Source organism: Lepisosteus platostomus, chromosome 9, assembly GCF_059453375.1.
Source record: "Lepisosteus platostomus isolate fLepPlt1 chromosome 9, fLepPlt1.hap1, whole genome shotgun sequence".
NCBI lineage: Eukaryota > Metazoa > Chordata > Actinopteri > Semionotiformes > Lepisosteidae > Lepisosteus > Lepisosteus platostomus.
The window spans coordinates 16,877,072-16,904,891 of record NC_142619.1 but is presented as its reverse complement, the minus strand read 5'-3'; the positions used below and the strand labels follow the sequence as shown (position 1 = coordinate 16,904,891).

At 37.9% G+C, this 27,820-nt stretch overlaps 1 protein-coding gene across 4 annotated transcripts in view; it reads left to right on the top strand.

Moving 5' to 3' along the window:
* LOC148654568 (sodium- and chloride-dependent GABA transporter 1-like) overlaps positions 1-27,056 on the top strand; it is a 36,005-nt gene extending 8,949 nt beyond the window's left edge. For 3 of the 4 annotated variants that reach the window (XM_088646988.1, XM_088646987.1, XM_088646986.1), the window contains 13 exons: positions 12,742-12,873; positions 13,430-13,530; positions 13,868-13,977; positions 14,361-14,493; positions 16,257-16,391; positions 18,671-18,774; positions 19,540-19,664; positions 21,798-21,910; positions 22,410-22,541; positions 23,673-23,775; positions 24,995-25,095; positions 25,574-25,741; positions 26,158-27,056. In XM_088646988.1, coding sequence (XP_088503114.1) covers positions 12,742-12,873; positions 13,430-13,530; positions 13,868-13,977; positions 14,361-14,493; positions 16,257-16,391; positions 18,671-18,774; positions 19,540-19,664; positions 21,798-21,910; positions 22,410-22,541; positions 23,673-23,775; positions 24,995-25,095; positions 25,574-25,741; positions 26,158-26,244 — 1,544 coding nt within the window. In that variant the 3' untranslated portion in view covers positions 26,245-27,056. The remainder of the gene's footprint in view (positions 1-12,741; positions 12,874-13,429; positions 13,531-13,867; positions 13,978-14,360; positions 14,494-16,256; positions 16,392-18,670; positions 18,775-19,539; positions 19,665-21,797; positions 21,911-22,409; positions 22,542-23,672; positions 23,776-24,994; positions 25,096-25,573; positions 25,742-26,157) is intronic. The other variant, XM_088646989.1, reaches the window with a different exon arrangement.
* Positions 27,057-27,820: the final 764 nt, after the last annotated feature.

The window sequence follows — 27,820 nt, the reverse complement described above, 5'->3', positions numbered from 1 at the left end:
TTAAAGGTTCTGACAATATGCTGCACATGTGGGTCGAATGTTAAGCCAGAATCTAATATTACCCCAAGGTTTTTAAATTTAACCTAAAGCTCAAGTACAGAACCATCTACAGATAGGGTTACAGGATTGGCTTTACGAAGTTGATGGGGGGTGCCAATAAGCATGACTTCAGTCTTGTCACAGTTAAGATGTGAAAATCCAATGTATCCATCACAGCTCAGGATGTTATTTTCTTCCTTCATCCACTTGCAGAGTTGCTATCCCTGCTTTTTGATGCAAGGCTGCTAGAACCATCCTGCACCATTGCTGACCTATTAAAGAGAACAGAACACAATTCACAAACCTAGTCTGGTCAACTGGTCGCCAGCTGGTAAAACTTACAGAGCATGGGGGGGAGTGAAACGGACATTCTAGAGTGAAGAGAATAGCTAAATGGTCATTTCAGTTCAGTGCTGTTTCACTGACGTTGTAAGCCTTTGAATTTTAAAACAGCGTTTTGTTCGCCTCTCATTTGCTCTGCATACCAGTCCATTAAGAGCCAGCACCAATCACTGTGCCACATGCGATAGTCCAATATTTTGACTGTATGAGCCTCCTGTTCTGTCGCTGTGACATTCGGCACACTCCTACTGTTTAACCACTGTTATTATTGGACCAAAGACACTGTTCCAAAGAACTGTCACAAATAATTAATTTTAAAAAGATACAAATTTCCTCTTTAACGTATCCTTACATTTGCCAACACAACTGTATCCATGATTCCTTGATATTCCTGCTTTCCCGCATACTAAAGACACTACATGCATTAGCTGTATAGCGATAATAAAGATAGACATTAATCTTCATTATTAATAAATTACACTTTTATTCATCAACATGTATGAGTAAACTTCATTATGAATAATTGTGAAAACCAAAATGAAAACTGAAAAGCAATTTTAGTTAAATATTAAATTATTTTCAAGCAACAAATGCATAAGTTCATTTGTTCAGATGATATTATTACCAGGAACATTTTAAAGTGATCCAATGTTCCGCTTAGTATGCTCCTTTGTTGTTTAAACCAGTTATTCTCAAACTGTTTGGACCAAGTACCACCCCTGATCAAACCAAAGCATCCAAGTACAGTACCACCTACAAAATCATCTTCTCATAGGAACCCCAGAAATTCTCAATGACCAACATGAGCGCGCGTGCGCACATACTGTACACTCACATACACATACAGTATAATAAATATTATAGTAATAAACTTTATTTGATATAGCACTTTTAAAGGTGGCTTCTCAAAGCGAAAAAAAAAAACAGGAACAAACAACAATTAAAAATAAACAATAAAAAAGCACTATTTCAGTGAGAGTGGTGAACCTGTTTGGTCGAGCAAAGCAGATGTGAATTTGTTTTTTGAGCCTTGATACAATTCACAACAGAGTCTAACAGATTTTAAATCGTCAGCCATTTTCTTGATGGCAAAGGTCTCGCGGTGGATGTTGCAATGCGTCCATTAATTTCTGGAGAAACCTCTCTAATTCGTGCAACTACACCGCTGTGTCGGCTTCTCATTGCTCTAGCACTGTCTGTACAAACTCTGACGCATTTTATCCAGTCAATGCCATTCTCTTCGATAAATTCATTCAGAAGTTGAAATATATGCTCTCCTGTAGTTCCTGTTGGTAGCGGCTTACAGAACAGAAAGTCCTCATGGGACGTACCCTAAAACTCGTATCGAACGTAAACGAGCAAATTGGGGGAAAAAACGACGACATCTACAGACTCATCTAATTGCAGTGAAAAGCATCTGCTCATCTTAACGCACTCTATCAGCGTACTTTTGATATAATCCACCATATCAATAATTCTATGAGTGGCTGTGGCTTTCGGAGGGGGCAGCAGGTTGTCTTGTTTCTCGTACACGTATAGTGTAGAAATTAACAACCCAGGACGACGATGTGACACTTGAACAAACTCTTTATTTCACCTGTAACCCGTTAGCTCCTACATTCACTATGACCCGTGACCCTGAGTAACCGTTATTCCCGCTCAGCCCTCCACCAATCAACATGCAGTTTCACTGCTGACGTACACAAATATTACATCCCCCTTCTTTGAAATTGAGTTAATGACTAACACAAGAATAACTACCTCTTGTAGTCCTAATGAGCTTCTTTGCAAAAATTTGGTTAAGCAATGCTTACTGCACTCTTCACTTAACATCAGGATCTTAACGCTATAAAAACAAACAACTCTTTACAATAATTTAACATGGCTATCACTCAGCTACTTGCTGACATCAGTATATTTCAACTCCTATGTAATGACTTAAAACCTTTCAACAACAACCACCAAAACTTTTCATAATATATCAGTACGTTTGCATTACAATTTTTTGTTATTATGATTAGGGCAGCGATCCGCCTACACCCTTTACATTTATAGGTCCAGTACGGTTCTGGGCTTCACCATGTGTCCGGATTTAGTGTGGTAATAGGCGGAGTGTGAATCTGTCTCTGGCATTTCTGGGATGAGTGGTTCAGCGTCTGTGTACTGGGGGTTGCACTGCTCATCACAGTCAGAGCTTGTGTCAGTGTGCGCATTGTGTATTTCTTTTGCGCTGAGCAGATGGCAACGGTTTCTTCTGTATACCCGACCTTCTGCAGTACGCACATAATATGATCTCTCAGTTTTGGCTGGCTGAATGACGACTGCTGGCTTCCATTGGTCAGTTTCCTGGATGCGGATAATGTCTCCTTCCTGCAGTAGAGAGAGTGGTTTGGTTGACCTGTTGTAATACCTTTGCTGGTGCCGCTGCCTCTGTGTCCTCCTCGCAGGTACATCCTTGTAGCGGATGGTCTGGGGCTGGGGCTGGTTGGTGCTTGGGAGTATTGAACGCAGACGACGGCTCATCAATAGTTGTGCTGGGGATTTGAAGTTGTCAATTGGGGTGTTCCGGTACTCTAAGAGACTGAGGTAAGGGTCTCTTTTGTCAGCTCTGGTCTTTTCCATCAGGGCTTTTGCAATTTGCATATATTTCTCTGCAAAGCCATTACCTTGAGGATAATGTGGGCTTGTAATGTGGGTGAATCCCCATGCACTAGCAGAAGTTTCAAAATTGGCAGATGTGTATTGGGGACCATTGTCGGATATCACAGACTTTGGGATGTCATGTCTGGCAAAAGCTGCTTTCAGCTTATGTATTACAGCTGTGGACGTGGTACTGTAAAGTCTGTCGAGCTCAAAGTACCTGCTATAGTAATCAACAGTAACCATGTACTCTTTATTGTCCCAAGTGAAGAGGTAGGTTGCTATAACTTGCCATGGCCTGTGTGGTATCCTGTGGCTGATCATGGGCTCTTTTACCTGTGCTGGACGGTATTCAAGACAAATGGAACATTTTCCAATCATTTCTTCAATTTGTTTACACATCCCAGGCCAAAACATGATGTCACGGGCTCTCTGTTTACACTTCTCCATACCCATATGCCCTGTGTGAATGCATGACAACATCTCTGCTCTGAGTGAGGCAGGAATAATGATTTTTTCTCCTTTGAAAAGGATGCCATTCATCTGTGACAGTTCATCTCTGTGATTCCAAAATTCCATAATGTTCTGGGGACACCTTCTCCTCTCCTCAGGCCATCCTTCCTGTATAGTTTTTCTGAGCTTTGCGAGCTGTGCATCTTTTGTAGTTTCTGCACGTATTTCATTCAGTTTTGTGTCACTCACTGGTAGACTGCTGCACACTGTGTGCACTTGCACATTCATTCCTTCACTGAGGCTAACGTCCTGGCAGGATAGTGACTTCCTGGAGAGCGTGTCTGCGACAGGAATGCTCTTCCCTGGGCGATGGAGGATTGTGAGGTCATACCTCTGGAGCTGTAGTATCATCCTCTGTAGTCTAGGGGGTGCAGCTGCTAATGGTTTCCTCATGATGGATTCCAGTGGTTTGTGATCACTTTCCACAACAACGTGACGACTTTCTGTGAGGGATTTAGATGCATAACTAATGGGCTTGCCTTCTTGTAGCAGAACAGCACCCAAGCCATGCTGTGATGCATCCACTTGAAGTCGGAGCTCTTTGCTGGGGTCAGAGTATGCCAGAACTGGACCTGGTTCCCTTGTGATAAGATGCTTCATCTTCTGGAAAGCCTTTTCCTGCTGCACATCCCAAACAAACTCACTGGACTCTTTTAGGAGGTGACGCAGCGGGGCGTTGATGTCAGACAGGCTAGGGGCAAATTTTGCTAAGTAGTTTGCCATGCCTAGTATTGTTTCAAGCTCTCCTTTGTCTTTGGGAGGTTCCATGTCCTTCACATTTTAGCTGGATCTGGCTTGATCCCCTCCACGGTGAGGAGATGTCCAAAGTAGCTGACTTCAGTGGCGCAGATCGTGCTTTTCTCTGGGTTGAGCCGGACTCCTCGCTCTCGGGACCGTAGTAGCATAGTGTGAAGGTTCCTGTCGTGTTTCTCCTTGGTTCTCCTGTAGACCAAGATGTCATCAACAATTGCTGTAACGCCTTCGAGGCCTTCATATGTCTCATCGATTTTCTGCTGAAACTCGTCTTGAGCTGAAATTACCCCAAAGGACAAGCGTAGGAATCTGATCAAGGCATACTCGGAGTTTACCCATGCAAGGTTTCTCCACCACCACAAGTGCATTAACCCATTCCGTTGGCTCTGTGAGTCTGGCAATGATGCCGGACTTCTCCATGTTGTGCAACTCCTCCTTAAGACGGCTCCGCAGTGCAAGAGGTATGCGTCTCAGTGGGTATACTACAGGAGCTGCATTTGGTTTGAGGTGGATAGTGCATTCACCTGCAAAAAGCCCAATTCCTGTAAAGACATCTGCAAAATCTTGTAAGATTGGCTTTGTCTCAGTAGGAGGGGGGGGGGTGGTCACAGATAAGACCAGTTTAATAAGGTCCATGTCTAAACATGCTTTTAGTCCAAGTACTGGAGGTGCATGAGTGTCTACAATATAAAAGTCCAGACACATTTCTCTGTCCTTGTACTTGCATTTCAGGGTGCATGTGCCTTTTACAGCAAGTTGCTCGGCGCCATACCCTGACAGTCTGCGAGATGTGGGCTGTAGCACAACGTCACTTTTAAACTTGTCATATTCATGCAGAGGAATGACGTTAACTTGAGCACCTGTATCTAACTTAAACTTTATAACCTTTTGTGCGTTTATTTTAATGTCTACAGAAATCTGTTCAATGTCAGAGGTCTGCTTTTCGGGTGACACTGAATCGATGTACAGCTCAACGTTTTCGGATTCACCACTTGCTTTATTCTCTGCCACAGAGTGCACTCCTTTCCCTCGTCTGGAGCGGCACACTTTTGCAAAGTGGTTAAATTTTCCACATTTTAGGCACTGCTTGTCTTTTGCCGGGCAAACGTCCTGATCGCCATGAGCCTTATTTCCGCAGTAGCCACACTCTTTTTGGCTCTTTATTCTCCACTCTGGTCTAGCGTCTCTAGTTCGGGCGGGTTTCTCAGCCATGACACGGCGCACTCCGCGAACTGCCTGTTTCGGCGCCTGCCGCTGAACTGCGAGTACTGCGCTCTCGCGTGGGCTGCTCGCGCTGCTGCCCATCGTTCTCAGCTGAGTTTGCGCTAAGTCGTGAGACCTGACGATGTCTATGGCCCTGTCTAGCGTCAATTCAGAACCAACATTCAACAGCTTTTCTCTCACTCTCGGTGAATGTATTCCGAAAACGATGCAATCCCTTACCATCTCCTCGCTATCAGAGTAATTACAGTCTTTCACAAGGAGCCGCAGCTTTGTTACAAATTGCTCGAACGGTTCCTTAGCTCCCTGTACTCTCTAGTGAAATTTATATCAAGCAAATATAACATTTGTTTTAGACTTAACGTGCACTTCAAAACAGTCATAATAGGTTTTGAGTACCTTTGCCTCCTCCTTGTAGAGTGTCCATGTGTTGTATACGTCTCTGCCCTTTTCTCCGACCCACAGGAGAAGATAACTGCATTGCTCTTCCTGTCCTGTCTTTTTGAGCGGACCCGAAAACATGAGCTCCACATGCTGCTTGAATTTGCGCCAAGCCTCGGGCAGGTTGTTTGCCTCCCAATCCATTCATGGTGCGGGAATTCCAGAGACGTTCATTTTAAATCTTTTGTTCTGATGTGAATCCTATTTATTCTGACACCATGTCAGGCTGTTTAGCAGCTTTTTCTCCACACATAATGTAGTACGTGTCAGCTCTTTTGCCTTCGGTAAATAAGATTCTTCAAAAATAGTGTAGGGCTTACCTGCTTTAGCAATCCGCAAGCTTGCATTTTTCCCCGTTTCCATTTCAGGAGACCGTCTCAGAAGATAAAAGAAGTTTTTATTTCATGCGCATGGGAGCGAAATACAGAGATGCTCGGTGTATTTTTCTCAAATTAACCTAGAACAGTTCTTAAATATTTTTCTATCTATCATGCTCTCCTGTGCTCACACGATTGCCAGCGTTCGTAGAACGCATTTCTATGCATTCCTGTGCTTACAAGATTGGCGGTGTTCCAAAATCATGCACATTCTCCTACCTCCCTATTTGCTGGAGATACCTTTTTTTAAATATAATTGGGCACTTATGTTCGTGCCACGCATTCCTATAGAATGGTATAGAATTACATAGTAGCTCTCGTGTCCACTCAAGTATTAGCGCGTGCTGTATCGTAGTACGTAGGCTGCGTATTCGACACGTATTACAGAAAATATGAAAACCCGTCCCGATTTTTCAGTGCACACAACAAAGATCCAGGGTCATATGGCGTACCACCTGGTGGCGCGTGGTACGCGTACCATAGCTTGAGAACCACTGGTTTAAACCATATAAAGAGGTGGTTTAAGTTAATCCCCAACTTCAGTAACCTTTAGGGGGCAGCAGCTCTTACTTTGGGTTTGTTGCTATTGAGAACAGGTTGCTGGAGACTTAATTCAGCAGCCATGTTTATTGGAATTGGTCTTAGTTAATGCATTAGTTTAGCATGGAGCTGCGTGCTAACCAGGGGTTGAACTCCAGTTAGAACACTGCTTTCAGTTTGTTGCAATTGACCCATAATGTCCAGTAACTGGTTTCTATTTCATCTGCATTAAGTTATTAAAAAGTCTGAATTTGCTACTGAGCAATTCTCTGGCCATCCTTTCTGGATTGAAGCTGCCTCCTCAGCAGCCGTCACAACATTCCTAACTGTCTCATTAAGCAACTTGGCCTCTACTTATCAGAGGCTTACCTCGCTTACAGTACATACAGATGCAGCCATCCGAAGTGCGCAGTACAAACCCGTACTGCACGCAACTATCTACGTCATACCGCGGTACGTGATTGGCTGGCAAAAATGACCGACAGGGGCACTCGTGGTGCATTGGTCGGTAGTGGAAAGATTTAATAATTTAATCTCTTTACCGTGCACGTTTTAATCCACTTAGAATATTTATATGGAATTTTACAACTAAAGGGACATTTTAGTAGCTGAGCATAAAAAGAAGAGGAGCATAGCGCATCTGAAGGTCATAAACGATATTAATTTAGGAACATAAACATATTATGTAAACTGTACTGTATATGGCTGGTATTGGTACAGTATCTTAAAGAACAAATACACACCAGTATTCCATTTCTCCCTAAACATTTTAAGCATCAAAGTCTTACATGTGGTTATTTCAGAAATGTTTTTATGTGCTCCTGACCATATTACTGTACTTTTATATACTTTGTGAAAATTGATCGTTTTAACCTTTTCTGTGAATACACTCGTTATCGGAGTAAACAAAAGCATACTTTTAGAATTGGATTAATAGGGAATATAATATGAAATCGCGTATCTAAAGAAATTAATAACGATATAATTATATTCATGTACCTCGCTCGTTTTGAATGGCTGCATCTGTTAAAACCAATACAAATACCCTTAAACAAGCACTCATCGAGCTTTCTAAAGAACTGCAAAAACACCCCATGTCTCAGCCATACATCACAAACACTTCTCTCACCTTCTTTTTGCTCTATTAAATTCCGCATTGGTGATTATAGGGTTCCATTTAGTTATTTTGGGGTGGCAAAGCCTTCTTGTCCTATGGCCAGGACATTAGACCTCACCCAAGCCGGTTGAGCCAAATTCACTGCGACTAAAACACTCCATAAACCTTCTGATACACTTCATTCTTGTTGCTATTTCTAGTGTGATGAAGTTTGGGAAGAATGACAACAGCCAAGTTCAATGTGCTTAAGTTGTCAGTCTTTTGTAATCACTTTGACATAATTTCTCCACATAAAACATAAATGCTATATAAAATTATTTTCTCTTCCTCGCATACGTCTTCTGAATTGCTCCCCCACCCCATCTCCACCTTTGCATCTACATACCCCTTGGTTACACCTCACCCACATCCTATGCATCTTGTCCTATTGCCAGGAAGTTAGCCAAATAAATTGTGACTAAAATAAACCATCTGATACACTTCATACTTGGGTGTTTTTATTCCTGGTAAACTAAAAATAATCTAAGACTATTGCTCCTCTTTTGCAATACCTTCATTGCAGTGCATTTCTTACAGTGTTAAATACTGTATTCATTTTGTATTAACACAGTCTGTCATTGTGTTATTTTCAAAACAGATTTGTATGTTGATATTTAAAATGAATGTTCATCAGTTTAGGTAATCATTCCACACAAAGAAATGAAATTCTCAAAATAAATTTTCAAACCTATTTTTACTTCAACAGGCTATTCAGAACTGAGGGTTTATGCTTTTATCTGCTTTTCTTTCTAGTCTCAAAGTATGGAATTCAGTATTATTTTTCACTCTCGAGTGTAATACTAGGCTAAAAATGTGGATGCTTTGTTCCTGTGATACAAAATTGTTTCAAGAGACCAGTAAACCTACTCTTAATGCTTTCATTGATCATGACTTGATGCTTTAATGTGAACACAGCCAGAAATAAAAATGGAATAATTGCTGCTGTGTAAATGGTCCTTGCTGCATAAAAGATGTCCTGTGAACCCCTAATGAAATAAAAAAACAATCTTCACATAAGGAACAACAGAAATCACAATATGGGGGTTGTTCCTGGGCAGAGCAAAGAGGGGCTTTGTGTCATGGAACCAATGAAAATGACACTTGGATAACACAATTTGTTCATAAGGCTCATGTATTTAAATAAATACCTAGATAAAGAATAACTTTGGACACATTTTATTCATAAGAGGTAAAGTTGCAGTGATCAATACAGATATATTAGGAGTGATGTTCTAAGCTCAAGCTAAAAATACGAAGACTGGATGATCAAGTAAGTTAACATACTCAGCATTGAAAATCACTGCTTTTGCATGTATGTTTTTTTTTAAGTTATATAGATCTGGAATAATTATTAAATATTTTGCATTACTTTTGATCAATAGAGCTGTCATTCATGATATTTAAACAGTTGCATGAACAATAAATGACTTAATCATTGAGAAGGTTGATTAGGCTCAGGAGACGAGGTGACCAGTGAATGAAAAGGAACCAATGTGGCACAGTATGTGTCACGATCGTTACTCCTCCTCTTAAGGGCGCTCCAGCCCTTCCTCGTTCTGTCCTATTCCCCACACCTGTTCCTTATTCCAGCCCCTCTTTAGTTCCACCTTTAAAGCCAGACGCAGGCGTTTACCCGGTGCTTCTCATTGAATCCCGTTTCGTGAGAGCCCGGGGTCCTGCTGCGTCGGGCTCCGTTATGGTTTTAGTTTCCTGTTCCTGTTCCTGTTCCTGTTCCTGTTCCTGTTCCTGTTCTGCCGGTCCCGACCCGGTTCTGGTTTTTAATTACTTTGGATGGATACCCTGGTCTTGGACTTTGCCTCCCGTTTTGGATTTCCCTTTTGGATTTATGCTTGGATTGTTTGCCCCGGACTCACTTCCCCTGGACACCTGCTCACCACGGACACGCCCCCCTGTCTCCTGACCGACTCCTGCATGATATTTTTCCCTATTGTTTCTTGACCTTTCGGATCGTGTCGTCCGCATAGGGCCCGGAAAGAACTGTTCCTGACAGTATGGTGGAGTCTGGACTGAGTCAACTCGGGTGAACTCACCAACAAGTCCCTTTCAGAGATGAAGATTTTTTGTACTGTAGATCAACATAATGGATGCTAGTGGTAGTAAATATGTAAAATTAGGTGCTAATTGCTGTGTATATTGTAAGTGTATGTTGTAAGTTGTACTCCTGAGATTAGCTGGCAGGCAGGAATTTTTTATTCAAATCAATTATTCAGGTTCTAAATTAAGTATAGTTTCTTGGAAGTTTATCTCTTCCTCATTTTCGTTTGTTTTAATAGAGGATCTCTTCCACACAGTTAGCTATATTCTACAAAGTCTCATTCTGTACTGCCTTTCTCTGTCTCTGTGTTGCTTTAATAAAATTCCACATGCAGCATCTATTTCACAAGTGCGTTTTTACTGTCTTGTCAATGGTGATGATTACATCATTTCTATATCAGTTACTAGCCACATATCCCCCCTTGCTCAAAGAGACCAGCTGAGTGCTCACAAGGCTCTGTGAGGCAGTGGTGCCATAATGGATCTTCTGTGATGTCATGGTTTGCCCTATGGTGAACGTGTAAGGCTGTAATATCAGGAATGTCCGCATTGTCTGAGTATTATTAAATCACTCCTTTGACTGCCAGGCACTCCTACCATTGCAGTACCTTCCAGAAGGAGTAGTTTTCTACTGAGGTAGCAGATGGCGTGATCTTCTTCCTCCAACACCTGTTCTAGAATAGGTACATACTTGCAGGTGTTCCCTTTCCCCAAGCCATCTGTTTACAGGTCAAGGGGATTCTGACCCAGAGCCTGTATCAAGTCTTGGAATTGATTTATCATCTCTGAACTGCATTTTGTGTTATTCTGTTCACTCTGTTCTGTTAAGTTCATCAAGGGACTTTTGAATTAAATTTCTGATAATATGCCATTAGCCTCAGGAGAGTGTGGATGGAATTTTTAATTTTTGTAGGAGGGCAGTCTTGAATGATACCATTTCCAAATAAATACTGTACTAATTGTGTATCTATGCTGCTCTTTTTTTCAGCCTAGTCTCATGCAGACAGTCAGAATTAGATTACAAGTGGCTGAAGTGGGTGTTCCATGTTATTTAAACAGAGTGAGGACGTAATCTAAGTGGTCCATTTGCTTTGGGAGTGTAGCTTGAGAGCTGTACAATTGCAAGGGCAGCACCTTGTATTGATATTATTCTCTAGTTGTAGAAAAGGCCATTCTGGATTGGCTTCTCTCATTAATTTCTTCTTTCCTTTGGTGATATCAGCTTTGGGAGGTATTAAGATTGATTTGTCTTGTCAAAATAAGACACCTCATTAAGTCTGTGGAAGTCATTGCAGATTATTTGAATTCCATTTTGTTTGGCTTTTAAAACAATTAGTCAGATTAGAGAACAGAGCTGCTCTCTTCCATGACATCAAATCCAGGATTTGTTATACGTCACTATGGATTTATGCATGTTATGCCTCCAGACCTCAGTGGGATGGGCTCAAGGGTCAGAATGAGGACCAAAAGTCAACCCCCAGGTGAAATTGATGGGTCTGAGCTTGGAGGTATAGTATACTTTTCATCTGTGCAGAGCAATCTGCTCTTGTATATTTTGAACATCCAAGAGTTACTCAGTTGGACAGCTAATTTCCCTTGGATGTTGTCTATATAGCAATTCAAAACTGGAAGAACTCAGGGAAATCCTTCAGGTTGCCTTCTCTTAACATCTGTTAGATGACTATATGAACCTCTCTTCTCAGTTGTCTATTTTGGGATGATGTACAGAGAAAATGGTACCACTGCAAATGAAGCACCTGAAACTACATACAGTACTATAGCTGTTTCTTGCAGTAGATAGGAAGTAAATGGCAAGTCTTGCTCTCTTAGTATTCCTTGGAAATTCCTGATTTTCTATGGCTTCAGATATTGAGGGGTGTAGTGTACTATGCCTAAACATACTTAAGACACTGAACACCTTCCAACAATGGTCATACATTCTACCAATCTGATCTTAACAGCAGACACCACTTAATCAACCCTACTGAAGATACATTTTAATCACCATAATGCCTACAGTGTGTCTGTGATGCTAATACAATTTTTATTTTCCTCATAACTTTGTGAATTTATTATAGATGTAAGTAATCCTTTTCATTTGATCAGTATAACCTTATAATTATCTAGAATTTGTTATATCAACAAAGGGTCACATATTTGTGGCATCCAGTATTGTTTGTGTATGCTCCTTGTGAGGTTGAACAGGTTTGCAAATGTGTGAAGTGTTTTAATATTTAGCTTAGATATTTTAACAATGTTTTAAGAGCAACAAAAAAGTACTTTAGCAATGAAAAAAATGTAAATGAGCAAGCTTGAGCAAGGCTTGCAGTGGAATGGAAATATTAGGGTTCCCTGACTTTCTGTGGCCGGAAATAGGGTGATCTGTTTCTATGCAATCAATAGTCATCAATCTGACACATGAGCCATGACACAGCATCACTTCAGCTTGAGTGGTCACTGAGGTTGCCATAGATTTTTTTACAGGGGAGTGCAATGACTTGAAAAGTTTAGACAATTTGACAAGCGTAATTTCTCTCTTCTGGGGATGTCTGTTACTCTGCTACTTGTTTCAGAGGTGCGCTCTGAAATTTTTAAGAGAGGTTATGACTATAACAGGAATGACCAGCGTAGTAATTGTGGTTTGCCATCTTCTTCTTTTGTTAGGTGCTTTTCTGATTCCATATTTTTTGACACTGGTCTTCGCTGGGATTCCACTCTTCCTGTTGGAGACAGCTCTAGGCCAGTACACCTCCGTGGGCGGACTGGGAGTATGGAAGCTAGCACCCATGTTCAAAGGTGTGTGGAAAAACGTACAGCTTACAGTTTTCTGACCTCTTTATGAAATAAATTTGTATGAGCTGTCAATGAGACACAGTGCTGTTTTGTGTGAAAGTTTTACATAGCTGCAGCTACATAGCTACACAGTAGTTACATAGCTACTACTTTGTAGAAGGATTATGATATTACCATTAACTCAAAATTAAAAGCAAACAACTTTCTGTTAATAAAGTAAAGCAAACGCTCCCTTGAAATATGAATTATTTTCATATTGGTCAATACAAATATTATTGTTTGGTTAATAATAATAATAATAATAAAAATAATAATAATAATAATAATAATAAACACATGGTGGTTTAATTAAACTATTTGGCAAAAAAAAATAAAGTTCTGTTTTTATATAGCAAAATCTATAGGTTACTCAAATTTATTAGACTAAGTTTTATATCTGATGTGTGTATCAGACCAAACTAAATAATATATTGTATGTTTCTCATTGAGCAGTCAAGAGACTGCTCCACATGAAGTAATCTCTAAATGTTTCAGTAGCTTGTTGTTCTGTCTTCCTCAGGAGTTGGTCTTGCTGCTGTAGTCCTGTCTTTTTGGCTGAACATTTACTACATCATCATCATCTCCTGGGCACTATACTATCTATTCAATTCCTTCAGATCTGTAAGTTTGACTATTTTAAAGTGTTCATTAAATCAAATCACAAGTACTTTTCAACAAATTTCTATTTTTTTAGCTTTTTGTCACTTCTTTAACCAGTCAATGTGCACATTATATTATAAAAAGGAGGTGTTCGTAAAGCTCACAACAGTATTTCTTTTAACATTCCATTTGGGGGGGGTTGTGTTGTTTGAATTCCTAATACCCTTTTGTATCTTGTGTATCTTTTCACTGCTTTGTAATCTTGAACAAATTGGATAGGGGAGTAGAGGCATTGGCCAACAGCTGTAGCAGCTGTTAGTCAAAATAACTCTTTAGTTTTTATATTTTTGAACGACAGGAGCTGCCATGGCAAAGTTGTGATAACCCATGGAACACTGAGCGCTGTTTCTCAAACTACAGCCTCTTGGACACCACTAATATGACAAGCGCTGTCACTGAATTTTGGGAGTAAGTTGTTCATGTTAAGAGTTATTTAGAGCCAATGTGACGAATGACTCTGAGATGCTCAATCCACTCAAATGCATCAAGAAATGTAAAAAAATTACTCGTATATTTACTCATATTGTCCTTTATCCCCTGGCATTAGATTGTCATTTAGCTTTCAGAAAGATATCTATTGGAGAGGGGAATTCTAATTAGGAAGAAAATGCATTTTAATGTGAACTTCATTAAACAATTAGGTTGGAGAGTCAATATTTAAGTTAATGTTTTCAGTAAATAAAAAAATTACCTCTTCTAATATGAAATTCAGCATTTCTTTGTGATAATATCCCTTGAACATAATTGTTGGTTATTCAATTGAAAGGCTTTAGGTTGGTTTTATTTTCCAGGAGAAATATGCACCAGATTTCCAATGGTTTGGAGGAACCTGGTGAGGTGAGATGGCCTCTTGCAGGTACTCTGGCACTGGCATGGGTTTTGGTCTATTTTTCCATCTGGAAAGGGGTTGAGTGGACTGGGAAGGTAAGCAGGTTTCACAATGCATTAGTTATCCATTAAGCTGACTGATTATTGTCACATCTTCAAGATATGTTTGGTGAGGACAGCCTTAGAGAACTCTTTAAGACTGTAGCAGAGAGAGCTCTCTTAGAGATTTCCATAGCAACCAGCTGAGATTACACAATCTGAGTGTCCCAATGTAATGTCTCTCTTTTAGAACCTAGACAGTGTCGAGGCTTTTGACAGTATAGAATTTGTTAAGAAGATAATGTGAGTTCTTGGTAAATATCAAATTTTTCTGGAAAGCCAAAGTGTTCTGCTTTCTTAATAACAGTATTATTAGAGTTAATGCAAATACATGTTCCTTACTTTTGGTTATGTTAAAGAGCCCTCATACCAGTCTTTGATCTGGCTGAGGGTTGTGATCTTTGGCTGTACATTTATGTCCTCCTGAAGCAAGACAGACATGACACACCAGCGCATTTGATTTCAAATGGAGCAGATACAGTATCATAGCGCAGCTATCACAAAACGAGCCAAATGACAGATAGTAAATGCACTTCTTGTATCAGCTGTGAAGTCTAAACGGTACAGTACATCTTTTCCATGCCACCTTATGGCAAGTGAATTCCCACAGAGCTGAATTTTAGATTTCTCAACAGACATCAGTTTGAAAGCCTTCCTTTCTTGCTCACAGCTGTGGATCTACAAATTGCCTCTTGGAAATGCTTCTTATACTGTAGGTCAAATCTTTGCTAAGACATTGTGTTTTCAGAAAAATGCCAGTTTTTCTATTGTAACACCTCAGGAGATAGGCTTGTACATTTTCCTTTAAATTTCAGTTTAAAAGCTTTTGTGTGGTGAACAATTTATCAGGAAGTTGGTCTTGTGGAAATAGAGAAGAGGAGATGGTATTTCCACCAAATCTATTAAACTGTACTAGAGGACGCAAAGCCTTTGTGATTGCTTTGTGTTATCAACGTCTTTAAAGACATAAAAGTTACTAATGATGATGAAGAAACAAAAGAGCACTTTCATAGGAAATTCAAAACACTAAGCCATCTAAATGGAAAATCTAATAAGTCAAAATAAAAATTATATCATTTTTTAGGTTAAAATTAAAAATCTTAGGAACATTTTTTTTAAATCTGGATATTAACTAATAATTATCTGTACTGTACACCATTATGATCTAATGGATTTAATCAAGATAAAAGCCTGTCATTCACAATTCATTACAACATCTTTTTACAAATTGTGGAATTGCTTACAGTAGCTTCACATTTGTTCAAAACAGGCCTAAATGGTCATAATAATCCTAATTGACCCAAAGACTTTTTAATTCAGTGCACTGCAACACTACTGACTACTAAGTATACAAACTGTATGGCAGCTTAAAATATACCATGTTCAGCAAACTTTATAAATAAGAAACAGAAAGGTTAAAACTGATTAGTAATACTGTGAACACAAAGTATTCACATCAAAACAGATAATGCAATATCTTTCAATATATTCATTTGACCTAGAAAGAATGTTTGAGGAACATGTTTTAGTTTCAAGGGCATCATGACAAGAATCAAATACAAACCATTCATGTAAAGAATAAATAACAAAGTGTTACATGAATAAAAACAAACAGAAACACTATTAATGTTACAGTATGGTTAACTACAGTAAGTAAATAAAGTGCTGTATTTCTAGGTACTTCCAAAATGGATTAGTCTTGCTTTTGACCATTGCTGTTGGGTGTTGAATTATTTTTTCCTTCCGTTTCACTCTCTCAGGTGGTCTATTTCTCAGCCACATATCCTTATTTCATGCTTTTCATCCTGTTCTTCCGGGGGGTTACTCTTCCAGGGGCAAAGGAAGGTATTCTGTTCTACATCACACCTGACTTCAGCAAGCTTACCAGATCTGAGGTATGTCCAAGAGCCTAAAATGGAGCTCTGTTACTCTATGACATGTAGTAAATCACTACAAACAACATCTAAGAACAAAGTCTATCGAACATGTTTCTTGACTGTTTTAGTCATAGTAAATTTGGCTTAACCTGCTTGGCCGAGCACCACTCTTCTGGCCATAGGACAAGGAGGTTACAACCCCCATACAGAGTGAGGAAGGAGCAAGAGGTACTGTAGCTGCAATGGTAGAGATGGCATGGAGGAGTCATGAAAAAGATGAATGTGAAGGAGAGAAGGGGCTAACATAAAGATGCAGACGCTCAGAACGCGTGTTAATTCGTTGGTGGTACCGCAGATCGGCAGGATGTGTGATTCACTGGCCAAAGCCACTTGTGGTGCATTAGATGTTAGTGAAATGATTGCTTCATTTAATCTCTCTACTGTGTATCTTAATATGTGTGTCTTCAATCCACTTAATATAGAATGTTAATATGGAATGTATGTAACAAAAGGGAAATTTTGGCACTGTAGCTGAAAGTTAAAACAATAGAGGTATAACATCTCTGAACATCATAAACTATATTAATTTATTAACTGAAATATATTAGACCTAATGTACGGTAGCTGGTAGAGGTAGCTAGAAATAAAAAAATACACAACACTTCACCTTTACTTTCAACTTCTTCATAAACATTTTCTGCATCAAAGTCTTTTACTCAGTCACTGTGTTTAATTTGGAAAAAAATGATTTGTTCGAACTTGACTCATTGTAACTACAGTATATAGTTTATAGAAACATATAATGTTTTAACCTTATCTATGAATACTTGCTGCCATTATTGTTGTAAAAAAGAGGTAAAGTATGTTTTTAAAATCACTTAATAGGGAATATTAATATAGAATCATGTAACTAAAGAAATGTTGGTAACTGAAAATAAAAATAGTTTGTAAATGTCATTAATGATATTAATGTATGGAAATATATATATATAAAATACAGTTTATAAATTGTAGTAGTACCATATTCCATTTTCTTGTAAATATCTGTATCAATTTCATTAACTCATTCACTTACGGTTATTTTGAAAACATTTTTATGTTCAATTTAAAATAAAAAAAATTATCTACTTTGCAAGCAACCACAAGTTCTCAAAATGAATCCTTTTCTCTTGTGCAATATTTTTTTATAATTTCAAAACCTTTGACAGTATGCCTCAGGGATAAATTCATAGTATAATCAACACAAAACATCCACTGGACACACCTAGATCTCAAATGCAGGTGTGACATACAGTAGGTTTAATAACTTCTGTTTCAAAAGATTTCTGATTTGTTTTAAAACTTGTATCTATTGTAATTGTTAATATAATGGAGATATAATGGACTGCTTTATTACTTCAGCATCTCTCAATAGCATCAATGGCATTTCCTGGAGCTTGCCTTGCATTTCATTTGTCCCGCAGCATCAGAGTTCCTGTACACCTCGAGATACTTTCTAGAGCACGTTGTTTGTGTAGTCTAACTCCATTATTATTATGAGATGGTACGTGTCTTTTAAAATTGAATATATTTCCGTCACCGAGTGTAGTTTTAGAACTTCGGCCACATTAATCGACTACGGTACGTGAACAAAGACTGCATGCCTCACATGCTAATCACAAGAAGTCATATTCAAATATATGCTGAAAGAACAGTGTATATGTCAATGAACAGCAGTATTAAAATATACTGTATAAATATACTGCATAAACAGTAAACTATTTAGGTGGTTTTACAAAATAGCGCAGTCCTGCAACAGAATATTTTTTAATAAGAGTGTTGTAACATGGTACTGTATGTACTGTATACCAAATTATCATCATGCATTCTGAATTGCTGGATCTGTGCTGTAAAGCTACTATATGCAATGTACCATTGTAAAAATGCTACAGTAAAATTATTCTGTTTTTTTCGAACCATCTGTAACACTCCCATTTTTTAGCTCCATCTTTTTTATAGCTCAAACCTCCAACTATAATCTTTTGCATGTACTGTCATAGTGTAGGCACACTCCAAAAAATGTGCTCAGGTGTGATATGAGTGAAACTTAAATGAAGTGAACAATGTCATGCTTATACAGGGTAGGTTAGGATTTATCAAAGCTGTAAAGTGGCATTTGTAAAGGCCTTTCCTTATTGCTTTTAGATTTAGAGTTTCAATTTAAATGCCAAGCCTATGAAGCAAACAAATGTCAGAATGTGATTGTGGCACATGATTTTAATGCATCTACTGTAAGATCAAAATAATCTTCCCTCTAGGTCTGGCTGGATGCTGCCACCCAGATCTTCTTCTCCTATGGCTTGGGCTTGGGCTCATTGATTGCTTTAGGAAGCTATAATAAGTTTCATAATAATGTATACAGGTAAGTTTTTTTCTGTTTTCCATCAGAGCTGTGCCGTATTGCATGTTTGACATGTTTTAATCAATACTTTCTATGAGGTACATGAGTTTATGACTATTTTCCAGCTAAATGTGGACAGTGCAGGGCAGTATTTTTGACTTACTGTACTGTATATTCTTAGACCTGGGTAAAATTCCGCAACTGGGGTGCTATCTGCTTGGAGTTTGTATGTTCTCTTCACATTTGCATGAGTTTCATTTGGGTGCTCTGGCTTCGTCCAACAGTCCAGAAACAAACTGATAGGTTAATTGGCTTCTGGAAAAATTGGATCTGGTATGAAGTGTGTGCCTTGTGCCTGTTGCTCTCCTGTGACCCTGAATTAGAAGAAGTGGTTAGAAAATGGATAGATATATCTGAAAATTTTGAAAACTCATGCAATATGCAGTATTACTTGCCATTAATGCAGTATTTATTCTTGCTCAATTTCTGTATACTAGAACGTATATTAAATTCCTATAATACACAGTAACGCATTAGTGGTGTTGTAACTGATTAAAAAATAAACATTTTATATTTGATCAAAACAGGATTGACTCACATGGTAGCCTTGTACTGTACCTCTATATGAATAGTCAGTACCCAGTCTCAATACTCCCAAAGGAGTATTGTCAACTGCTATATAATTATATAAATCACTGTGTTATTTTTTGTTGCTTTTCTTTGGGTTCTAACTTTTTGAAGAATAATACTAAAAAGTAGATTGGTGATGCATTTCATTCTCTGCAGGGATTCGATTATTGTATGCTGCATCAACTCCAGCACAAGCATGTTTGCAGGCTTTGTTATCTTCTCTATTGTGGGATTCATGGCCTACATCACCAAGAAGCCTGTTCAAGAACTTGCTGCCTCAGGTAAACTTATGTAAAGCTCTGTACCTTCCAGTGGGTTACTCTGTTGTGATGTCATGTAAGGTTAGTCCAGAAACCCTGAGTATCTAGAATCTGTGCCATAGCCAGCAGCCATATCGCTCTGCAACTCACAACTGGCAACCCACTGAAGCCAAGCAGGTGTGAGCCTGGCAAGTACCTGGATGGGCGACCTCCTGGGGAAAACTAAGGTTGCTGCTGGAATAGGTGTTAGTGGGGCCAGCAGGCGGCCCTCACCCTGCGGTCCATGTGGGTCCTAATGCCCTATTATAGTGACATGGACACTATACTGTAAACAGATGCCGCCCTTCGGATGAGACATAAAACCGAGGTCCTGAGTATCTGTGGTCATTAAAAATCCCAGGCTGTTTCTCGAAGAGAAAATTTCCCATTGGCCCTTACCAATTATGGCCTCCTAATAATCCCCATCTATGAATTGCCTTCATCACTCTTCTCTCCTCCCCACTGATTGCTGATCAGCGTTTTGGTGCACTATGGCTGCCGTTGCATCATCCAGGTGGATACTGCACATTGGTGGTGGTGGGGAGTCCCCATTACCTGTAAAGCTCTTTGAGTGGATTGTCCAGGAAAGCGCTATATAAGTGAAAGCGATTATTATTATTATTATTATTATTATTATTATTATTATTATTATTATTATTATTATATTATGTTTGTACATGTTTGAAACTGTCCTTCAATTATCACAAAGAAGGTGAATCTAAGTACACAAAGCTTGGTTTGTTTTGCAATAAGCCCTCATTGTTGCTGTGATTGGTTAAAGATGGCTAGTTTCACAAGTACAGTATGGATGTCATTGGTGATGACGTTAAAGGAGCCAAAATGTCAGGAAGCTGGACCCTAAGGTGTTGGAGACATGTGCCAGGGGGAAATCTTTTGTAATTGTAATTTAAGTCTCAAGCTCCTCTTTCTATAGCTTCAGATACCTTAGAAAGAGGTTGGTTAAATTGCAGCATCAAATTTGGAGCCTATGCAGAAGTGTACATGCTTTCAATAGTCATCAATAGTCACCAGTAGTGTACAAAAATGTTAGTAGTTGTGAGGAGCTGAAACCTCAGCATTCAAAACAATGTAGGACTTGCTAACAAAAAAGGGAACCTGTCAAATTGTGATTAATGAGCACATGTGCTTTAAGAGATTCTGAAGATGAGCTTCTTCTAGGAGAATAATCTCAGTTAGAAGTATACTGTAGTTTGAATGTCAGCCCCTACACTCTGGAAATACTGTAAGGAAAAGCCTTACAATTATAAACATGGAATCTGAGTTTAGAAATTATCAGAGCACAATTGCTTTTGAGAACCAGGAGATACCTAAATTACAATCTGAATGGATGTCCTGTTGCTATGAAACAACATACAGTAGTTATTTCTATAAATTTTCCCTTAGGGAAAAAAGAACACAAACTGGAGAGAGTGTAAAATGCAGGTACAATGACTACACTACAATTACAGTGCATTTACACCATAATATAAATAGGTCTTAGAAATAAATTACTTGCATATACAGTAAGAACCTATTATTCAACATGTAATTGCAATACAAGCTGGGACTTTTTTCTGTTTTGATAATAACAAGTTTAACTCCACAATTTACATGTAAGATATAATGCAGATGTATCGTAATTACAGTGAGCATTAGGGTGCCCGTATTATGAAGCAGTTGAAAAGACATTAATTTAAACTTTTTTCTATAAGCCAGTAATTAATAGTTAATATGAATTTATAGTTACAGGATTCAGTCTTAATTTCTGAAAATTGTCATACTGTACAGTATGTGAGTTATTCAGGGTGTTATGTTGTTTCCATAGTTGAAAATAGTTAACTAATATACCTCACCTGCATATACAGTAGTATGTCAGGATTCTTTTTTTCTTTACTTTGGATGAATAAAAAAGTCATTTTAAAAAGGAATAGTATGTTTGAACCAATTTTATTGTAGTGTGTCATGTTCATCAAAAGTACTTTGAGTCTGAAATGAATTTTATTTAATATGGATATGAAATATGAATGATCAATTGTTGTTTTATATCAGTAGAAGGGAATTAAAATGAAAGAAGCACATGGGCCATGTTAATGGGTGATCTCTGGTGCCATGTAGGTCCAGGCCTGGCATTCCTTGCGTACCCACAGGCTGCGACTCAGCTGCCCATGTCATCCTTGTGGGCCATCCTCTTCTTCTCCATGCTCATGATGCTTGGCCTGGACAGCCAGGTTAGTAGCTACCTGTATCTCATCTCACGATACATATCCACATGTAATTTCAAATATTCAACAACTTAAGATATAATAATGCTTTGGATAGCCAGTATTTTCAACATTTTTTCCCTTTCTTACAGGTATGTATCTTTTAATTAGTAGGTACTCTGTTTCCTTCAGAATAATTGCTTTTGTACATTAAAACTTTGTGGTAGCTTTGGTTTCCACCCACAGTCCAAAGGCATACTGGTACAGTAGGTAGGTTGGCTTCTGGGAAAACTGGCCCTGGTGTGAGAGTGTGCTTGTTTGTGTCTGTGTGCCTTGTGATGGACTGGCATCCCAAGACCACATTCCTGACTTGTGCCAGTGCTAGGATAGGCTTCGTCTCCCCCGTGACACTGTATTAGATAAAGTGGTTAGAAATTAATTTTTATTGGAAATAAACAAGCCCATTTGATTCATTTTTGTGGCTGAGCTAACAATGCTGATTTTTATGATTAATGTCTCCATTCAGTTTTGCACAGTGGAAGGTTTTATCACTGCGTTGATGGATGAATATCCACAAGTGCTAAGACAAAGAAAGAAAGTGTTCATTGCTGTCGTTTGTGCAGTTTCCTACCTTATTGGCTTCTCAAACATCACTCAGGTAAGCTAGTTTGGGAAATCAAGGCGGTACAAGATGTACTTGTTCTTTTATCTGGGGCTGATCAAAGCAAAAAAAAAACTATGCACATGTAAATTCATTTTAATTTTGGGGAAATCATGAACTTTAGAAAGTCTAAATTTTACTGATATTAATCATGTTCATGGGGTCAATTTGGTCTTTTACGAGATTACTGAAAAAAGAGTGAGAAAGAAGCCAGTAACATCTTTGATCTCCCCAAATCATGATACATGTATAATATACAGTAGTGCCTCCTGTTTTTTGTCTTTTAATTTAGAACTTTAGACTTTATAAGTTGAACAAACAAATTGAATTCAGAGGGCTGTAAGGATAAAAAGACAAGCTTCTTTAGGGCAACAGCGTTTGTTACGGAAAAGTAACTGTTTTAAATATTCATTATTCTCTGCACCAAAAAACACCAGCTCAAACTTAAATGTTGAGTTGGAAAGCAATCAAGGAATGATTAAAGAACATATTCCTATTTGACTGCACTATCCCTCATTAAAATGCTATATTTCATAAATCACTTTTATGCAAACTTGTTACAGATCTCTTGTATATGATTACAAGAACTAAAACAAATCTGTATCTGTAGTAGGCATGCACAAAAGCATTATTAAACTGCATAAGGTTAAGCATTTTGTGTAATCTGTATTCACCAACTGGTGGTGTAAGAGACTATACTTCATCATCCTTAAACTGGACATGGCCACAAGGCAAATTATTTTTACATATTTGTAAATATTGAGCTTAATTACCAAGACATTATTCCAAAGGAATTTACTTAGCCATGTTTGACTGAATATTTGATTTTACTGTATGTTTCATGGGTACTACAGCAAGGGGCTATTCAATACCTTTCAATTCAATTCAATACCTTTCTTGCTATTAATAGTAAGTCAGTTGTCAAGGCTTTGGCATGCAGTGTTTTTTAAAGGCAAAGCAGCAAGAGGTCTGCCAATTAGCCATTTTGCTTGGTGTTTTGTGACCTATTTACACTTAACAATTTGCTATTATTTTTGAAGGTTGCTTATTTCTTCTTATTTCTAATGAATGGCTTGACTTCAGAGCTGTCTGTTTCCATGTGTACAGTATGTGTATTGCTCTCTCCAGGGTGGCCTGTATGTCTTCAAGTTGTTTGACTATTACTCAGCCAGCGGAATGTGTCTGCTTTTCCTTGTCTTCTTTGAGACAATCTCCATATCCTGGTGTTACGGTGCGTACGGACATCTATTTTCAGCAGTATTAAAGCTCCAATTAAAAAAAATCTTCAGTAATATTTCCCATAAAAAAATGACGGAAACTACTGTATCATCTATTTTTAGATGTAATACAGTATGTAAAATGTGGATAAGTGAGGTACAGACTATTCTTGAAACTGACTTTGAAAATGAAATTCTTGTCATCACCAAGGCAGTAAGACAGTGGCTAGAAAACTATTGATCCAATAACATATTAATTTAATCTAATAGCAGAAGTTTTAATTGGGAGCCAAATATGAAGGTTTTGTATTTTATTGCATTTTTTCTTTTATATTTCTGTTTGCTAAAAACCATAAACTGCCAAACTTATTACTGTACAGTAGCTTTCATAAAAGTATACTGTAAATGTGAAAACAATTTAGGAACTCCCCCTATTACTGCATTTAGTTAACGTCATGTGTTGTGAGGCAAAAACTGTTCTGTTCCAAGCTCCTTGTTGAGAATTCAGCACAATTCAACATTGTTCTTAAACAAACAAAATATGTGGTTCATAAGCCATTAGGAAAACTCTTCAAGCTACTGCTCAAGGCAATAGCATTACCGATTAACTGGAAAAGGATATATTTAACAGGCAATTTGGAGGAGGTCAGATTCTATTGTTAAACTTCTACTCTCCTTTATTTATACTACCTACTGTACATTCCCACAACCCTGGAATAGAGTACATCTTTTCTAGAAATTCACATTTCGGTCTAATTGCAGATAGACATGTTTCACACCCTGTAAAGAGCATACCTTTATCACTTTCTCTGGTCCAGACCAGAGTCACTTTCTTGCCTTTTCTTGAACAACCAACACTTTAATATCAGATTCTCTGCAGTAAACCCCAACCACCTCATCTTCTTGATTAAACTTGCATTATATTTGCTGCTCATTCATTCCACACTACATGCACATTATCTTCAGCACCTGTGAAACTTTCATGCTGAACTTACTTGGTCCTGACAAAGTATTTAGAACACTATCTCTATATTTGTTGGCTTGTTTACTCACAATGTTGGCATATTGACAAACATGGAAATGTGTTTATCAGTACATATAATACAGTATATTATAAAAGTAATACAATTATATATACCAGTATACTGTATATACAGTAATAGTATTTTTTATACTTTACAGTATATGCAGCAAATACTGTTTTTTTCCCTCTCCTCCCTCTCCCTGTACTAGGGGCAGACAGATTTTACAGTAACATTGAAGAAATGATTGGGTATAAACCCTGTGTCTGGTGGAAGCTTTGTTGGCGTTATTTCACACCTTTAATCTGCTTGGTAAGAATAAACCATCATATGTTTCTTAGGATTGATTCAATTGTGGCTATGAAGGGGGAGTTTTTATTTGAAAAGAATGATCTTCAGACAGAGCTGTATGACAATAGTTCACATTTTCGTTTACAGCCATTTGGATGAGCTTTATTATGTTCTCAGATGACAGTTTAAATTAGTAAAAAAGTTTGTTTAGTGCTTTTACCATAGTTTGATGTGTTTTTTTTTGTGTCAGTATGCTTTTGTTACTTTACAATTGTTACTTTACAACTGTCAGTTTTATATAAATAATGTACAGTATTTACTTTCAGGCCTTAATTTATTCTGAACATTTCTTAGACCTAGATCTTTTTATAAGAAACTTAAAAGTATTATACCTAATTTTATGATAATACAAGACTGTTCCATAGATTTTAAAGTGGGTTTTGAACTTTTCTCTGGACAATGAACTGGCAAAAATATTGCTCTGTTTTTCCATATATAGGGGGTATTCCTTTTCAGTGCCATTGAGATGACCCCTCTGACCCTGGGGAAATATGTTTTTCCTGCTTGGGGCCAGGGAATTGGCTGGTTAATGGCACTTTCTTCCATGATACTCATTCCAGGATACATCATCTACATGTTCTTGACCACCAAAGGGAGCATCAGGAAGGTAAATACCCTGAAACCTTGGTCTATCAGCTATGATAAAGCCAAGCTAAACATAACTGCCTTAGCAATGCCTAGGACTTGAGCTACGACAAAATTGTTCCAGTCCTTCATTAAAACTAATTTGACTACTCTGTTTTGACCGGTAACTGCTCTTAACACCAGTGAAAGTGTAAATGGCTTGCTAACCAATGCTCTTTCACAATTGAAGCCATTATTTAACAACTGACTTGGTGAAACAACTCCAAGGCTGAGAACTATAAAATCTGAATTCTGATCCCTGTCAAAAGAGAAAAGGAATGTTAACTTGACTTTTCTAATTTCAAAATTGATTTTCTAGGGGACAAGTGAGCTTTGTTGAATTGAAAGATTTTGGTGTATTCCTTGACATACTTTTTGTTTTTAATTTTTTTTTTGTAGCGTTTCCATAAGATGACCAACCCCAAGGAGGATCTCAAAGCTCATAAGACCTCACTGACAGGAAGTTTAGAAGATGCTGCAGTTTAAAACTTCTCTACTACCCAAAATGTATTACCAGCCAGAACCAAATTATCACCACTTTTCTATAGAGGGAAGTTGAACCAACCTGAAGCCTGTGATTCACCCTAATACTGTATGTCAAACATTGTCTAAGTAACACACAGAATGTGGAGGCTGGGTCTCACATTCATGTGACCTTTAGTTGTCCTCAATTGTAACTGCATCTTAATGATAGAGCATCACAACCTTTGAAGTTCTTTATTCACCCTTTACTGTTGTCATTCTTCACTTCCACATAGAGGATGTATTACTCATGTAGTATAAATGTGGGATGATTGTGTTACCTAAAAATTAGATGTATACAAATTCCGCTAAATAATCTTGGTTGTGAATGAATACTTGATCAGATGTAAATGCAGGAGTTAATTAGTATTTAAAATTTTCCAGTAGATTCATCACAGTGAATTTACATTTGAAATACAAACCGCGACAAAAGGTGAAATTCTGTACTTTAGCGTCCTCTCATTTAAACATTGTCTGTGACATCATGATATTGTACACATAGTATAATGTTAACTTTATAACTTAAGGCAGTTATTTAATGGCACATTATAATTACTGGTTTATATTTTAAAATGGCATATTTTAAGTGTTTGAGTTTTTCAAATGTGTATACTTACTTTCATGTTTCAGTTAAAGATTATATTTTTAACTTTATATTTTTAGTGAATTGCAAACAGAAATGTTACAAATATACTGTGGCAAAATTTGTGTCCTGGTAAAACCTTTCTTCCAATATTGCATTTTATATGAATTAATTATTTAAAAGATTATTATTGTCTTGTTGTAGTGAAATTATTTAAGCTTTGGCTTCACTAACTCAATAGACAGATACTTCATGAAGGATATAAAATACAACACCTTTACAACTTTTATATTTATTTAATGTATTATTATATATTTTGTACAGTAAGTTGCCTGAGATAAGGGATTCTACGTCTACTAAGCAAGCATCTAACTTAGGAAGCGTCACTTGCAGTTAAGATCAAAGTGATATGTTTACTTGTTTTGCTTTTTTTAGAACATGCCTTCCTTAGGATTCACTGTTGTAAAATAAATTTTAATTCAGAAGACACTATTTTAAAGACCAATAACACTTACTGAAGATTCTTGTTTAGGTAGCAATATTTAGAACATAAGCTGTTCTTTTCCTTTTTTAAAGTTTGGTAATCCATTCTGGAAAACCCAACATTGGAGAATTCAGTGCAGCTCCAAGCAAGGCTCAAGTAAATACTATACATTAAAAATCATTCATCATCTTATAGATAAAGACATGGCTACTGTATAGACACAGAATTAGGATGCAAATTACTTAATCAAATGTGCTTGCCTGTGCCCTGTCTTAGATCAGTACATAGATGGATGACAAGATGCCATGCTGAAAACCTTTATTGCCACATCACAACTTTTAGTTCACTTGGCTTCTGAATGTTCTGTGTCTGTGGGTTTTTTTGTTTTACACCCAAACCTAGAGTCAAAGTCGTTGAAGTCATTAAGGAGCACTAAGACCTCACCATATTTGCTAGAGTTTGGAAAGGCAACG